The sequence below is a fragment of the Mizuhopecten yessoensis genome, unplaced genomic scaffold (assembly GCF_002113885.1).
Source record: "Mizuhopecten yessoensis strain PY_sf001 unplaced genomic scaffold, ASM211388v2 scaffold10933, whole genome shotgun sequence".
Lineage (NCBI taxonomy): Eukaryota > Metazoa > Mollusca > Bivalvia > Pectinida > Pectinidae > Mizuhopecten > Mizuhopecten yessoensis.
In genome coordinates this window covers 189281-207770 of record NW_018408794.1, presented here as the reverse complement: position 1 = coordinate 207770, position 18490 = coordinate 189281, and the positions used below count along the sequence as shown (strand labels likewise).

Sequence of the window (18490 nt, the reverse complement as noted above, 5' to 3'; positions counted from 1 at the left end):
ACCATAAATGGTTTGTTCCACACACTCACGTTGAATAACATACTTCTCTTACAATTATCTGTTATAGCCGACATACAAAACTCGTTATATTTAATTCGAATAGACCTGAAATATGCTACCTCGTCATGGAAATCTTTGGGTTGGTTGTTAATTTTCACTTGAAGTTTCTTTACAAAAAACGTATATAAAGCGTAGCCCAGTTTCTATACAGTTTCTCATCGATCGATCCGATTTGTAATCTAGGATCCTTTTTCTTTTTCTCGGTTAGTTTACCGTATAAAACATATTTCAGATCCCAGTTTAAGAGTCTTCGCATCAACACAATAGATTCATCAAAGTATTCCGTCACCATCACCAAGTCGATGTCATTATCCAGTTTCATTAAATAGTTTTCAATTTCGTCCTGATCTTTTGACCAAAACAAGCTGTCAGGAAACCCAAAATCATACGACATTCTATTGTACGTAGAGGTATTTCCCCCCCCCCCCCGGAACCTCATGTATTTATCATTGTGTAACAGATATTCCAGTACGGCTTTGTTTCCTGGTATGTTTACAACATATCTTTGACGATAATACTGCAAATTGAATTGGAACTGATGGAACGGCTCCCGTACAATTCCTATATATCTAGAATCGTTCGGCTGTACCTTACTGAACGATTCTCGGCTAAATCTTACGATATCAAAAGATTTATTTTTCGGTGGTGGACGAACATTATAACCTGTCACAAATCTGCGAATGCTGATTGTCGAGTCATACATAGGTAGAGTAAAGACGAGATCCTTTACATATCCGTAGCGTAGGAATATATTCTGAACGGTGGTACCAGCTGCCTTGTGTACTTTGATGAAAACGATGTGACGGACCGGGACGTCTACTTCCGACTCTGTATTCTGTCCCTTGTATAATGAGTCATTATGGCTGGGACTGCTGCCAAGAAGCGAAACTGTCGTGGTACTCGTTATTTGGTATTCAGCAGGCGCTGAAGTGCAACGGAAGGCGACAGTTTCCATGGAAAATAAAATCATCATTACGAAACCCAAATCCCACACAAGACCATGCAAAATACAAAAAAGTACGCAAAACGTAGATTATACACCGTGACAACAAGGTATAAATACATTGAAATAGTCAAAAAATATCAAATATAGACGTAAACAGATATTTTTACTCCCTTTCCCCTTTTGTTAGGATGAGTACAACATAGTTGCCTGATATGAGCGAATGTAAAAAAGCATGACTTTTATTTAAACTGAGTAATGTAAATCAATAGGAATGCTACATTTATTTCATGCTCCATTCGACGATATGTACCTAATACAGATATAAATGCAGATCAATTAATTCTGCAGTTTGTTAATATGAAAATGTGTTAAGGAGGTCTATATAACTGCATACCTCCGTGTGTGCTCATCGTATTAAATGTACATATACTTATCAACTTCCAAACACATAACCTTTTCTTTCGTTATTGTAAAGGATAATTTATCAGAAAGCAATGACAGGCTTCATGGCCGCTACGTGTCATCCAGTTTGTCGTTGAAAGGGTAACCTGTATTTAGAATGTAAATTATCATGTCTAACGCAGTAGCAAATAAACACACAAGACCGAATGGCCGTATTTTCTAACATATACAATATCATAATTATTAGTATAAACAATATGTGGAGCAACACATTGCAATTCCTGTCTGCCTTTGGCCAGTAACGCTCTACGCCAACGGGTTCTGTCGTGCATACAGGTGAACAATGAGGTGTTCGTCCTACCTTTGATAAGTGAAGTCAAAGTCCTAAATCGATTTTTAAAATCTCCTCCGTTATGTCTACGTTGCTGTCCTACATCAATCCTCAGATCCGGTTCTAACGGTACACGTACTTAGGCGATAAGGACCCGTCCTAGCTGTTGTCAGTGATGTCTCAATCACTCTTCAGATATTCCCTCATAATAGTACTTGGACCGTCATCAGTGAGATTTACGTCCTACATGCAATCAATCAGCTCATATTTGTAACAGGTGAAGTTAAATCCTACCATCTGGATTCTTGTTCTTTATATACTAGCGGAAAAAAGAAACTGTGCATGCCTAGAATGTGTTATAAAAATAAATGTGTTTGACGTAAAACAACAAGGTTTTCAGGGACAATTTATTTGTTATCTATTAACAGTTCATTCCATTTTCCACGTTATGGAATCAATAAGTTCGGCTCAGGAGTGACGTAAACACAGCAGGGGTCAATACTGAGTTCACAAAGTTAATACCTCGTATGTCCACCGTTTGCATGAATGCAAGCCTTGCAACGTCGACGCATGGAGCCTTTCAGACGGTTCAAGAATGCTTGTGGGATGGCATTCCAGATCTGTACCAACGCTGCAGCCAAATCAGCCAACGTCACCGGTTGATTAGGCAATGCCCGTAATATGCGCTTCATTTCATCCCAGACGTGTTCAATGGGCGACAGATCGGGGGATACAGCAGGCCAGGGCAACCTGTCAACGTTCTATTGGGCCAGAAAGTCCATAGCGACACGAGCTGTGTGTGGCCTGGCGTTGCCCTGCTGTAGCGTAATGTGACGTTGCTGCCCTTGCACGAATAGAACGACGTGGGTCCGGAGGATCTCGTCACGGTAACGTAGCGCGTTCAAATTTCCGTTAACAACCACCAGAGGTTCTCCCGTAACGTCGTTGTACCACACACGCGTCACGGAAACGTTCTCCAACGCGACGATACACTCTGGAACGGCCGTCACTACTATCCAGGTCGACTCTTGACTCGACCGTAAACAAAATGCCTGCCCAATCGCAGATCCCTATTGCACCAGTCCAGACGTGCTACACAATGAAGTGGCAGAAGAACTGGGCGGATTGCAGGACGTCGCGGACGGATAGCTCGTTCACACAATCGGTTCCGTACAGTTTTCGGACTTATTGGTAGCAACCCAGGGATTGTCCGTGCAGTCGAACTTGCCGTTTGGAAGCAATTTCTCAAATGGACAAGCCGAATATGGTTGTCCTGTTGACGTGACGTCACACGTGGACGTCCCGCACAAGGTCGATCGCCGACGTGGCCAAACTGTTGATGTCTACTCCACAAATCCCGGATTGTGTTTCGATGGACATGAAAACGTGTAGAGACAACGGCTTGGCCCATACCAGCTTGAAGCATACCAATAATCCGGAGGCGGTCATTTTCATTGAGCCTCGGCATAGCAGTAATTACAAATTAAAACGTTATAATGCTGTTTTTACTGTTCATTGGTGTCAACAGAGTGACCCAACAGTTGAAAAATAAACTTTCATTGTCGAATTGGATGGCTGGACGAGAAAAACGTGCAAACTGGTCAACGCCTATAGAGAGCAAACTGCACGGGAAAAACTGTCAATGACACACGGAGGTGTGTATGTGTCATACTCGGTCATGTGTGTGAATTGTCATGTATATACAGTTTTTTCCGCTTGTATATTTTGACATTATACCTGTACATTTGAGATAATACATCCTCGATATCCAGGGGTTACGCTCACTTTCGCTCTCTACAACTCTGGAATATGCCATGGCAAAATCGAAGACTCAGTGTGCAGCACCTTGTGGACGAGACGAGAAGACTAATTTGACCCTTTGATGTACATCAAAAGAATCTCACGGTCGAATAACGGTGAAACTTACTGGTTTTGAAGTCGGGCGTCGCCCCTCTGTAATCTTCAAAGAACAATCGTCAGCCTAGTGATTGGTCAGTTTTTTTTTACCTGACACAAATTAAATAGCTAGCAGCGTGCCTTCAATTTTGCTATGATATATTCCAGGGGTGCAGAGAGCGAAAGTGAGCGTAACCCCTGGATATCGAGGATGAAGATAATACGGTTATTAACGCGCACCACAACTAGCATTCATCCTCGATAACGCTCACTTTCGCTATCTGCACCCCTGGAATATATCATAGCAAAATTGAAAGCACGCTGCTAGCTATTTAATTTGTGTTTCATACGATTGTAGTCCCTACCTTAAATTTGTTCCGGTTTAATAGAGTGTCTCTGAGTAATTTAAAAAGGTAGTTGTTGACATATTTTATATTGAATGAAATCTACAGATATTGAACTTTAGAACAACGTATAGTTTTAGTAGATTTTAAAATATGATGGCGGATTGATATGGGGTCAAATGTCAGAGTGTTCACGTCCCACTTTACCGGTTTGGTTTATGAACTTCCGGTTGTCGAAAGCAGTTGTCTGTAGTGCTCTTATATATGCCACTAAACTCACCAGAAATGCCTTTTGAAGCCTTTGTCAGGTATGTATTTGTGGATTTAGACAGTTGTTACTAGTATTGAACTTAAATTATTAACGCTATTAGCTCAAAAGCTTGGTAATTACATATAGTAAATGATTTAGTTGTGTGAGTCCTAAAACGAAATATCTTTGAACTCGAGTTAGATGTTAACGTAAGTGTTGTAAAAGAGAAACATGTTAAATCTAGACATATCAGTAAAGGCATAAAGACAATTTTGTCTCTGTTGTCAGACCTATGAAATAAATAGCAAAGATACCCGTTGCCTGTGACATTCTACTTCTATATGTACAAATGACGTCATCCGTTATTCAAGTGATATCAAAGGCTTACTGAAACGCTATAGCGTTACGATAGCGGTATGTTAACACCATGGCTTATGTCAACATATCAGGATAACACAAGTCGTTATCTTTTGATCGTCGTACACGATTACGTTCATTATGCGATATTTTATCGTATATCAGGTAGTATTTACTTATTTCGAAAGTAAAAATACACACATAAAAATGGCACATACAGTTGATCATAACTACTGATTTTGAGGCGTTTAGTAATTTTAACACTTGGGTATTTACTCTTTAATTCATAAAGGAACATATCTTTCTAAATAGCGAAAAGGTGTACGTTACATTATTCTGTTGACTTTTAACATGCGCCTTTTTTGTTTTAGAAAGAACCATAGTACTAGTTAAGTGGACTTAAAGAGGTGGATGTGCTCTCGTTTTTTCGATAACTGTGAATGTAATCTATTAAATACCCACGTTTTATGTACTATGTACCAGACTTGTCTGTCAATTACCTGATATGATGAGATTCTTCGGATTATCTGGAATGGATTATATAAGATATATCCTCGAAACCACCTCTGTGGTAACCGGCCGCGAGGTGGGGGGAGTTTGGTATTCTAACTGTCTTTTCTTCAAAAAAGCATTTCGAAAGTATTTTACTCTTAATATATAACAATCAAATGCTTTTTCGTTATTTGTTTTCATGAAGGTATCATTATGTATTGATATATATATATATACAATACATACTAGTAATCTGTTGACGAATGTGAGGCGCGTTACCTCTGCACTTGCCTGTGAACACAGGTATTCGGAAACTCCGATTGTACCTGGGCGGCGGTTTTAGTGGATAACAGTGTACAGAGCACATTTTTTAACCTCTGTCTATTTCAAAGGCTATAGAAGCTAAAATATGTGTTATCAGATTTGCATTTCATATTAAATAATATTTCATTTATACAACATTCGACTTTGTTGTTACGTGCTAAATGTAATTCACATGATGTACAGATTAAATTGGACATACCAGCGAGTTCAGAAGATATGTATTTGTTGATTTAGTGCTCTTTGGCGACAAGATGCATATATTGTATTGTATTTACTGATTCAATTCCTTTAAAACGAATGGATTTTGTTTACATATGATGGAATTTAAAAAACACAATTCGACGTCCACAAGACCACTTTTCAAAATATTCACCCTCGGTTTCAAATGCTGAAACTAAAGTGCTATTATTTTTATCATTAATGACTGACAGATTACGTTTTCTCAACTTTTGAATTTGTAAAAATAATTTCTTTATAATAATTAAAGATTCTGGCGAACATTTTGTTGTCAATTTCTATGCGAATGGTTGATAGGAAGTACTTATGTAACGTTTCAAGATCATTTAATATCAGGACCTAGGGTATACAAACTCAAATGGATATGTACAACTATCTCATAAACCATCGCAACAAACCCAGGCGTTTTGTAAGGTTAGTCGTTTACAAAGTGGTTATTTTCTAACCTCGATATTCAAACCACTCTTAACTATCTGCATGATTCTGTGGTCGTGAAGACAGGAAAACATCTTTTAACGTCTTCACAATCACTTTTCCTGTTTGCAAAACTAATCTCAATTGGGTAGATAGCCATAGAAGTCTCCACATATTTTCCAATGTTCGCCCTGTGAACTTGTTTCGATGATATCGGGTATTAAAAAACCACATGAATCCTGATAATCAACTCTGTGACTGCTAGTTTCGCAAGTAAGTCATAGAGTTTTTATTACCAATCTAAGCACTTTTAAAGCATGATGACAATGGTATTGTGACACTAAAGATTCTAGAAGTAGAATAACAGATTGAAGAGTTTTGAGATGTTTTGAGATTTTCCAAAAACGTGTTTTCAATAGTTAGACCTTTTACTCAAAAACACTTCTAGATCTATCGGAGCATTTGATTTTTCCATTCTATACTTTACAATACCCCATGCCAACACTTATAGACATTTTCGTTCTCCCACATGTATTGTGATAAATTTTCTGTTCAAAGAAAGGCAAACAACAATATCAATGAAAATATAAAACCAAACAAAAACAGCAGCAGAGTAAAGCCCGGATTCATGGCATATAAAAGGTTTCAATACGCAAGGTCATTTCTCTGGGCTATTTATTGCAGCGACTGTGACCACGGATCGACCATTCTGTCGAAGCTTATTATATCATTGCATTTTTACCAAACGGTGTATTTTGTTATGGTAAATTGTAACGCATAATTGTAGGTTCGATACTAGTATAGCTTAATTTTCTATATAATATGAAAAATGCTAATTTGTACACCGGTAATAAACTAAAATATAAGTTTGAAATATATATTGAGTAAAAAAAAGCTCCGGCTTGAAAACATATATATATACCGTTGGGTCTGGTTCCAAAATCTGAACCTGGAAAAATTCGCATTATTCATAATCTATCCTTTCCTCGAAAAAAATCAATAAATGAAACATTCCACGGGAAAAAGCAACGGTAAGCTATGATACAATAGACACCGTCATCTTTTTGGTAAAGAAGTTTGGTAAAGGATGTCTCCTTGCAAAAACTGACATTGAAGATGCATTTAGGATTATACCTGTTAATCCCAAATACTACCCACTACTAGGTTTTACATGGGGTAATCAAATCTATTATGACCGGTGTCTCCCAATGGGTGCGAGTAGTTCTTGCCAAATTTTTGAGGCTTTAAGCACTGTTTTACAATGGATAATGTTAAATAAATACCAAGCTTCAGGAATGTCTCATATTATCGATGATTTCCTTTTTGTTGGCCCTCCAGTCTCAGAAAAATGTGGCTCAGATTTAAATATTTTTTTGAAACTTTGTTATATTCTCGGGGTGCCAATTAAAGCCTCGAAAATCGAGCGTCCAACAACAGTGATTACGATATATGGGTTTGCAATAGATTCTATTCAGATGAAATGCCGTCTTCCACAGGTAAAACTGGACAAAATTAGACAAGGTTTACATGAGATGGTAAAACGTAAGAAAGTTAAGTTACGCCATTTGCAATCCCTGATTGGGCTCCTAAGCTGGAGTTGTGCTGTGGTCTGTCAAGGTAAACCATTCTTAGGATGGCTTATAGATCTGAGTACAAAAGCAAAGCATCCTGAGCATTTTATCCGTTTGAATAACGAAGCTCGGGCAGACTTGCATGCATAGTTATGTTTCGTTGAAAGTTTCAATGGAAAATCAGTGTTTTTGCATGATCAGTGGTTAACATCAGATCATCGGACCATGTACACTGATGCATCTGGTAGCATAGGCTATGCTAGCGTTTTTGGAAAACTGTGGTTTGCAAAATCTTGGACACCAGCTATGGCTCATTATCAAATTGCAGTCAAGGAACTATTTCCAATTGTCCTATCTTTAGAGATATGGGGTAACCAGCTAAAAAACAAACGTATCCTTTTTAAGTCAGATAATCAAGCTGTGATTGTCAATAAACAGTCTTCCACGTATTCAACTTTAATGATACTGGTGCGTAGGTTAGTCCTTGCTGCTCTTAGACACAATGTGTATTTTAAGGTCTCACATATAGCAGGAAAATGTAACGTCCTTGCTGATAAACTTTCCCGTTTCCAATTCCTGGAAGCTCACAGATTGGCTTCATGGTTGGAACATCTTCCAACCAAGATCCCAGTGTGGTTGGAGGTGCTCCAAATACTGATGCATTGGCATTATTAACAGCGGCTACTGCCAGCCGAACAAAGACAGCATACTTACGAAGTTGGCAACTTTTATACGACTTTGTGAGTCCAATGAAACTCGATCTGCCAGTGCCAATGCCTGTTGTTGCCAATTTTATCGCACATCTCTTCCACCTAAAAATATAGCCCAGCTACCATCGCCTCTCATGAATCTGCATTAAGCTATGCTCACAAACTACTGAAATTACAAGACCCAACACATTCCTTACTAATAAGAAAAATGATAAAAGGTTGTCAGAATTTGAGTACCACTGGCAATGATACAAGATTGCCAATTACAAAGTCGATCCTATATAAATTGGTGCACTCTTTAAATGTCATTGTTTCTGACCCCGTTGTGCGTCTGCTTTTGAGGACAACATTTTTGTTAGCCTTCCATGCCTTTTTGAGATTTGGTGAGTTGGTCTGTAAGTCCAGTTCTGATACGAGCAGAGTCTTGCAGAGGGACGACATAAGGTTTGATACAAATGTTGGGAAAGAGGGTTTCGGAGTTGATATGACTCTACGGCATTTTAAAAACAATTCCGAAAATAAGCCAATTTGCTTACACTTGGAGGCTTACAACCCACCCTCTGACTATTGCCCTGTTTACACTCTGCAAACATTTTGCAAGGTGTCCACACATTCAACAGGCCCACTTCTGCATATCAGTAATGGCGTTCCACTCTCCTATTCATTGATGGTGAAACACTTGAATAACGCTGTGGCTTTTGCAGGGTTAAATCCAAAACTGTATAAAAGCCATAGCTTCAGAATCGGTGCAGCCACGGAAGCTGCACAACTTGGCTATTCTGAAATTGTAATCCAACAGATTGGAAGATGGAATTCCAATGCGGTTCGGAAATACATCAGAATCAAAGCTTTTCAAATGTAAATAACTAAATCAGTGACTTTCCTTGGCTGGAATGAAGTTGTCTAGATCTTCCATCAGTGTGGTCAAAAATGCCAAGGAGTTCAGAATTTGTCTGCTCCCCGCATATACGGTAGCTATAGATATATCGTGACGCTCGCTTTCTATGCTTTTTATGTACTGTTACAAAGGTACATGTAACTCTGTGTATGGTGAAGTCCAGGATTTGCCTGCTTCACAAATCCAGCGTTGAAATTATGAAAATATATATTTACAAAATGCTTGACCTGATCGAGTAGGCACATACTATATTATGATCATGTAAGTTATTGTTTGTTTGTTAATTTGTTAATTTAATTTTAATTTTATTTTTTATGTTGTAAATATTGAACACTTGCTACTAATACCTGTCTGTACCAGAGTGGTTTAGATATTGATGATGAAGGTCAGGATATGCCTGCTTCAAAATTGTATAAGACTCTTTTTGTGTTCGTTTCGATCTATATGGTATATATATGCATATACCATAGCACATTTCCTCAGATCGCAACTTGGGTGGATCGGGACCTTATTGTATCTACATGTATACGTAATTGACACGTCTAGATGCACCAGGTCTTGTGGCTGTTGTTATGCTCCACCTTTTGGTGAGTTGTGAGTTATTAATCACTATTCACGTTTGGTAATCTTAAAAAAGTGTTGTTTGGTTTCTACTATCAATTGCAGATGTACACAGTGAGCATCTTAAATGATTATCACATTATTTTAAGTAAAGATATCGAGGTGAAATAATCACAAGGAGATTAAGCGTTGTGAACACAAAGTAAACCGTCGATTATTTATAAAAATACTTTGTCATTTTCATTCGTTATATTTTCTAACATTGGATTCCTAGGGACTCTAATAGCTACTAATGTATTGGGTTCATACATTTGATAGACACTGAATATGTGAAAAGGGTAATTCATATATAAAATTGCATTGTTTTCAAAATAAAGGCAACAAACTATGTTTAAACGCGTTTTTTGTTTTTCCTCAGAAACATATTGGTTACAGGGAATCTCACCATTGTTCGGTAGTATGAACCTTTTGCAATTATTTGTACTTTTTACTTGTTGCTAATTTATACCGTCAATATCATTTAGCTCTACGATATTTTGTTGGAGTGCAATATTGCACGATTTTCAACAATTTAATTTACGGTCAGTGTTTACGGGTCAGTAATCAATGCAAAAAGCGTGTACTGCAGTGTAACCAACAACACTGTTTGTTTACGCCTTTATTTGTTAGGATAGTATGTGGCATTGAGTATGGAGGACCATCGAAAACATAGATGAATAAAGTTGGCAGGAAAATCTCTCAAGTGTCCATGTCAAATGGTATTAAGTTACATTGTGGAATAACGCCGATACATTGTGACATTATTGATGTGATTTAGCAAATTTTGGATAAGCCAACAAAGTAACACTTCTCAGTCTCGAAGTTACAAAGAAATGGTTTATTCTGATCTTGCTTGCTTCGTCAATTTCAGGGGAGGGCTAAAACAAATCAATTTATTTACGTTAACATCACTGTACCCAAAACGGGACATGTTTTAGATAACTATCAATAAACTTTATTCCAAATTATCGATTCCGATAATGTTTGTTCATTTTTCATAATAGATACCACCTGGTTTTCGTTTGTATTGCAAGTTGGTATTACCGACGCATGATTCTATAAATAGAACGCAATGCACTATCAGGGTCTCGTAGGCCGTTGAACAGGTGTTACTGTACCCTGATAGGAACAATTTGGTATTTTGGCTAATATTGGGGGATAAACGATTAATATCAGTATACCTTTTTATTTTTATTTTTTATATTTTTGAGTTTAAGGGTTTCTGATTAAATTTTTCTCCAAACTAGTGCTAGTTTTGTTAAAATTCAGACTTTTGAAAATGATATCCAAATAAATTCCGTCGCACGGCACGTATATCATGATTGTTTTGTTTTGGTAACTTTTCTTATTTGAAAATTGTCCATGTAACGATGATCAGAAGCAAATAAATCTTATAAACAGTTGAATTGTCATAATTATAGCATACATAAAAAAGACTTGTTTGCATTGCTTGACGGTTTCTTTTGCCATTTTCTCACAAAGTGTCATACATAATAAAAATCACTTATATTTTAATTTAAAGACATAATATATGCACATGTACATTTGAATAAAATCGTTATTTTTTGTAGAAGTTACTGGTGATTCCGACCAGGATGTTGATTATATTCGGACTGCTCCCCCTACTACTGCGTCTGGTTATTAACTCAAGGGGTAAGTACGACGCTTTCAGACAGAAATACAAATTGAGATGTAGACTACATGTGGCAGCGATACATAGTAATGTGTACATTTTGTATTTAATAGAGGCTGAAGTCAGTCCTATTACTCAGTTCGAATTATTGAACAAAGAAATAGAGAGACAAACAGAAGTATTAGTTATACATAGGACAGTGACTAAGGTAAGACAGCCCTACACACAGTAAGTGGAATGATCACAGACACATCCATACCAGTACTACATTAAACGTAAGTGCATTGTGTTGACGTATTTAAGATAAACTACATGTAGCTATCTTCTCTATATAGTTACAAACCAACGGATTTCCTTAACTGTACATTACGAATAAATATCATATGTACCTTTTCGTGTCATTTTTATACCATTATTTCGTTTTTAATCCCAAATAAGAGAAATACAGTATTTCAATTCAAACGTTAATTTAATTTGTTCATGATAATATATATAAAAGGCCTTAAATAAATAAATATTCGAACGTACTTATCTTTGCCATTTTAGTATGATGATTAATGTCAGATACCCTTCAGATTAAGAAATAGACAATTTTACATTTACATTGCGTAACCTGTATTGTATCTAGGTGCTTACGTTGTTACCTGTCTTACCCTTATTTCAGAAGTTCAACAGTTTAATAATCAGTTTAAACGAATCCACTTCTACAGAGTACCTTATTCAAAAATTGGCATATTAGTATATTTTTACTTGGAAATAGTTAAAAGATTGTTCTACTGTGCGACTTTTAGGGTTGATTTTGTGTATAACAGAAAAATTGGTCATGTATTCCAATGAAATAGCGATACCAAATTATAATCAACTAGTCATTCACCATGATGATTATTTTTCAGTTGGAAACTTAACGTAATCTGATAAATGTTATTCATATTATTTCCCTATTTCATTGATATGAATATAAGCAAAGATTTATCTTATCTTAGTAAAATATTTGTCAGAATTGAACTGCACAGTAGATAAGTCACAGAATATGTGTTGATACTTAATAATTAAATTTTACACAGGTGTACAATCACAGAGTGTCACGTGTCAGCATGGGTGGACGGGTTATGGAAACCACTGTTACTGGTCAGTTCCAGGCCTAAAAAAATCATGGGAAGATGCTCAGGTAAAAATAATTACGGATATGGTTTCATTTACATTTAATAACAGGTGTGAATATCTTAATAAATATTCATGCCCAGTACTTCTATTTATATGACGGTAGTAGGGTTTGTTACAAAACTTTGATTTACGTTTTTAGTATGGTATGTTTGAAATATTACAACCATACTGATATTAGATAAAGATTTACTTACACGACACACATACATGGAACTGCGCCTTTAAACCTAGTTAAACTAGTTGGCCTTCCTGCAAAGAACATTTTCATTATTTTGTAAAGTTGGTTTAGTGTATCGCGTCCCCTAAGTGTTATTTTCATTATTTGACATACATTAATCAACAGAACATTTTTAACTTTTCGTTACTTCTTTGTGTTTTAAGTTTGATTCATAAATACAAACATACATACATGTTTATAAGACTTTTGCATACGGTGTGCTCATTACCGTTTTGTTAGTAAATTGAAATATGATTCACATGTTAATTTATGTATACTGTATAGCGCTTTAAATTCGCGGGGTCAATAATTCGCGGTTTCGTATTCAGTACATATTTACTGCCTAGTTGTCCGGTGATAATCTGAATTGAGTTCATTTAAGCTTGCATAACAGCGTTGGAAATATACGAATGTTCAACATGTTGTGAAATTAAAACCCCGAGAAAATTAACCGCCATAGTACAGTGCTATGCCATCAATATGTTTGGTGCTATACCGGAATACAAATGTATCTTCCCTCATTATGATCATAGCATAAATAACCAATTAGCCCCGACACAAGTGGCCAAGATATATCAAACTGTTCAAAGAGGAGAAAATCAGGTTATTTGTAACAATATTTCACATTTAAGAATGATTGTCGGAGCCAAGACAGCAACCTCGTCAAAACAGAAACCGCAGACGAATACTCGTGGTTGACAGGTTTCGTAACATTATCAGGTATAAAATATTATCATAAAACACACACTATTATACAGGTCAATATCCCATTACAATTAGAATAACTAATTGTACTATTTTGCTTTATTCCTTGTTGAAAATTTATTGTGTCTTCTATACTCTAGCAAAAAGAATCATCAATACATTACGGAATAATTAGTTTGTTATATTTCTTGTTGTTTTATGATCACCAGTTTGGATTTTGATATGTTGAAAAGATTATCCTTGGATTGGAGCATATGACCGCAATAAAAAAGGTGACTGGAGATGGATTTCGGACAACTCTACATTAACATTCTCAAATTGGGGTCCTAGTGAACCTAATGGTCCTGGTACCGAAAATTGTGTGCATATGTATGTAGCAGCTATATGGAATGACAACGCCTGTACCGATTTACAGGGATTCATATGCGAGAAAGAAGGTAAGATTTGATCCGGTATCATTTACATGCAAGAAAAAATAAATTTACAACAATTGATTAATCTGATACGTAATAAAATATCTACAATGTAAATATTATGCTGTAAATATTTCATTTTAATTTATCTATGTAACCATTTTTCGACAGTTCAATTTTCTTTATTTTGTTAACGTGGTACTGATAAACAAAATCATTATTATGCATTTTGTCAAATACATTCTATTGAAAGAACAAACAACAAATACAACACAATTTCGGGACTGGGTGGAATGATCGGTTGAGTTGCCCTTGACCTAGTGTAGACGACAATCAAACCAATTCTCTTGAATATATTTAATTACAGTATTAGATGATACTGATCATAGCTATACTAGTGTGTTTACTTTATGTGTTTTGTACGTCCTTTTACTGATCATGTGGATGTCATGTGACCTGTTCTGTGCGTTATGCCTTCATGTAAAGTATTGTTAAAGTATGTCCTAACCCCTTTAACCAGTATGGTCATGTATCTCATGTGACGTATTGTTGGTGAGAGTTACGTGAACGAAATGTCAGATTTATACTAAGGGTATCAGACATTAGGAGTCAGTATCAGATAAAACAGCGTCCACAGTGTATTAAGTCATGACTGGGCGTATACTGACAGACAAGTAAAGGTAAGTGTTTATTATAATGTGAACAGTTCTGTATATGGGGTAATTGGTCGAGTGGTTAACACTCCAGCCTTCCACGCAGGCGGCCGCGGTTCGATCCCCGAAGACGTCGTACGCATGTATATTGAGAGAAAGTGTTTTTCTCCTGTCCACAAAACTCCAACAACCAAGGTGGGGTATAAATTGGTCTGGTTTGGATATTGCGGTATCTATGCTGTAGCATTCAAGTGAGGTGGCACTATAAATGATGGCATAGGACTAGTAGTTAGCGCCCTGATAAGGCAGCTCCTGTGAATTCCTCAAAATTGTTTTGATTAATGTACATATGCTAATTGTATTAATTGTATATCTATGTACTGTGAAGCGCTTTAGAGTGGCTTATGTTAGCTAGATAGGGCGCTTTATCAAATGTTGTATATAATTATTATCATATCTGAGTATAGCTTTATATTCGAGTTAAGTTAATTTTCTTAAATGATTATTTTATCAAATGTTATAGAGTTAATTAAGAATAGAATACAATTGCTATGCATAAGCATACATTATACATTTTTTTAATAGACAATTCGTTGCATAACTATTATTTTCGTTTTAACTGTTACATTGAGAGGTTGGGAAATCACATTTGTTTCTGTATTGATTCAAAGTTTCGCGATGTAGAAATGCTCACGGTTTTGTTGCGTTGAGCAAATTAGCAAAACAGTATGCACATGCCAATATTTATGTATAGCTGATATAAATAAAAGCTAAATAGAATATACATATTTAAAAAATGTTGCCTACGAGAAATATGGCACACCACGGTCAGTTTTCAGGGACACAAAACCAAAATATTTACATGCGAAGGACATTTACATGTAGAGTACAGGGTGCAGTGAAATTCCTGTCCTGCTTTTCTGATTTTATTTAACAGAATAGCATACGCAAACGTTTAAGCATATATAAATTCTTTGATACGAAGTACCTTTTATATTGTCTTCAGTATCACTTTGATTTGTAAACTGCTCTATTACTGTATGTTCCAGTAAAGTACCTTTCTGTGTTTTACTCTCAATATGTTCATTGTATGTTAATTTTGCTACAGTCCCTTGTGGTAGCTATACACTATAGGGGATGCAAAGATCATGCTAATGCCCATGTTGTAGCTCTATTCTATAGGGGAGAACCGAGCAGAGGGCGATATATCTTTAAACTTGAGTCTGATATGAACGGATGTTTTTAGACATACAGAGATAAAGGTAAGAGCAGAAGGACATGTTTTTCTTCGAGGTGCTTCCTGTTGTCACACAAATTGAAAACATGTACAAGCATTCTTTTGCCTGTTACAAATGAGTATACTCGTTAATCAAACGATTCAAAAGCTAAAGCGTATGTCAAAAACATTCGCTTATTTCAATATTTCCAGATAAAGATATATTTTTTCAATAACGTATATCAAAAACTGTTTTTTTTTCAAAAGAAGTAATGAAAGTCAATATCTGAAGAAAATTCGCTTTAAACAAAATGTTTATATTACTACTTTAATGTAGCCAAAAATCCAAATGTTTGTATTGGTAGGATGGGTATGAGGGACGGTCATAACGGATGTCTGATAACTCCGCACCAGTTGATTTACTCACTATTCCTACCAAGCGACCTTGTAATAACAATAGTATGGTAAATATTCGTCTCCAATACTTTTTCTTGACACAGTCAATATTACTTTCGTTCAATAGGATATTGCCTATCGAATACCGATTAGTATATACGTAGTTCTACATACAGGCTAAACAATCACCAAAAGGGCAAATATATGTCATTATCACTAACGCTTTTAAGATTTGTGGCTATCTTCCGATGGTTACGGTTAATGTATATGTAACTGCTGTAACTGTTTGTATATCGTGTCTCTATATAGTCGCTTGAATATTAACTCTTTAATCTAAAAAAAATTTGTCTAAATGTGTATATTATAGTATTCTGTTCTCTATTAACAGGCACCTGTTTCTATTTTAGAATTTAGGATACGAAGAGTCGGATGTGTTGGAGGGGGTCTACTATGTCTGCCTAGAACACCGATGGTAGCGAGTGTGCTATTCTGCTATACACCAGCTTCTTCAGTGCTGTGTACTTTCTATGTCCGTCTGTTACAAGACATCACGAGGACCTGTGGATTATCTGGAATGGTATATAAGCTATACCTCCGAAACCATTTACGACTGTGGCCTCTCTGGTAGCCAGCATCGAGGAGAGGAAGTTTGGTTTTCTAGCTGTCATTCTTTCGAAGCAATGGTCACATAAACCCTTTCATGTTCCTTTTAGATAGTCATTTGTTTTCACAAAGCATTTCGAAAGTATTTAACTCTCAATATATAACAATCAAATGCTTTTCGTTATTAGTTATCATACAGGTATCCTTTATATATATATATAGTCTACCTGTAAATACTGTTCATCTGTTGGCGCAAGTTCAGCGTTAAACTCAAGACCACTCTGCACTTGCCTTTGGACACAGGTTTCCGGAAACTCCGTTTTTTCCGGAAACTCCGGTTTTTCCTGGGCGATGACAGTGTACAGAGCTAGTTTCGACTAGTTTACTTACATAGTGAATTTTAACCCCTGTCTATTTCATAGGCTGTAGAGAACCTATTTGCATGTATATTGAATAATACTTTAGCAATACCTCATTCGGACACGCTGTTACATTATGTTTGTGATTAACGTTATATATAAATTAAATTGGACATACCAGCGAGTTTGGTAGATATGCATTTGTGTTTGGTGTTATTTTAGTGGAGCACATGCAGTTGTTTTAGTCTCCTATTCGGTTCCTTAAAAGACGATGGTGTATTTGTTTTCTTGCGATTGAACTTCATATGTTTCTTCAACAAATCTTTTTTTCTCGAATTCTGCACTCTCGGGAAAAACATGTTCAAGCTTTAGTCCTAATTACTGATTGGTCTTCAATAAGACTTATAAACACAGGATACATGTTCGAAGAAAACTACAAATTTTGTTAAAAATGGCCAGATTACAACTGGAGTCATTCGTTTACAACATGATTTAGATATATAAACCAGTGAGACTGAAAGTTACGTAATCTCAACGATTGAATATGTAAACATGGGTTCTTTATAATTTTGAAAGATCCTGGCGAACGTTTTGTTTTTAAATAAATGTGATAGAGAGGAATTTTATGTGTAACTTCTAAAGATAATAAAGGTTTTCTGGGACTGGGCCCACTCACGCACTCTTTGGCTGTATATGCAAAATCCCTTTGCAACAGACGTGGTAATGATATTCCTCTTGTAATTCTTTCATTTAAATGTTGTCTAGAAACCAATCAAATGTGTGCCAGTGTTTATTTATGTATTCTAGTAATTAAGAAATGTACATATGTGTACACTCATGCAAATGTAATTACAGAATACGAACTATAGAGGGAATACCTTTAACGTTTTCCTATTATATTTTTTTACAATATACATGTCCATCGACATATACTACGCCAAAAGCAGGAAAGGCTATAACAAGTAGTAATAATCCACGGCACTTGATTCGAATTGAGAGCTAGTTCACACTTTAATAATAATATAAGCAAATCTATGAACAAATCGTAACGAAAGCAAAAGAGTTTTGACAATAGCATTAGAAAATACAATTACAAGGTAAAGGTAGTATAGTTTGTGAACAAAAAATAATATATGATAAAAAAGCAATTCGATTGATGTAAGCGGGTCGTCGGTCCTGGTGTGTGTTATTGACTTAACGTTGAAAACTTTAGTATAAGTTTAACTATGCCAACATCAAAACAGTATGTATTTTTAAAATATGCATGTTCCCGAGATTGCATTTCATTCCTTTCAATTA

The 18490-nt window shown here is 36.0% G+C and overlaps 1 protein-coding gene across 1 annotated transcript; it reads left to right on the top strand.

The window, feature by feature from the left end:
• Positions 1–4198: 4198 nt before the first annotated feature.
• LOC110463813 (perlucin-like protein) lies at positions 4199–14116 on the top strand. The gene is made up of 5 exons (XM_021518690.1): positions 4199–4287; positions 11404–11485; positions 12530–12633; positions 13479–13566; positions 13785–14116. Exons 2-5 carry the CDS (start codon positions 11428–11430, stop codon positions 13997–13999), a joined length of 465 nt encoding a protein of 154 aa, XP_021374365.1. The 5' UTR covers positions 4199–4287; positions 11404–11427; the 3' UTR covers positions 14000–14116.
• Positions 14117–18490: the final 4374 nt, after the last annotated feature.

What these genes read in the sequence shown, in the direction of transcription:
- LOC110463813 (XM_021518690.1), top strand. Translation starts at nt 11,428, where the DNA reads ATGTTGATTATATTCGGACTGCTCCCCCTACTACTGCGTCTGGTTATT. An exon ending in TCTGGTTATTAACTCAAGGG is followed by an intron (nt 11,486 to 12,529) that starts GTAAGTACGACG and finishes AATTTTACACAG; the next exon opens with GTGTACAATCACAGAGTGTC. An exon ending in AATCATGGGAAGATGCTCAG is followed by an intron (nt 12,634 to 13,478) that starts GTAAAAATAATT and finishes TTCACATTTAAG; the next exon opens with AATGATTGTCGGAGCCAAGA.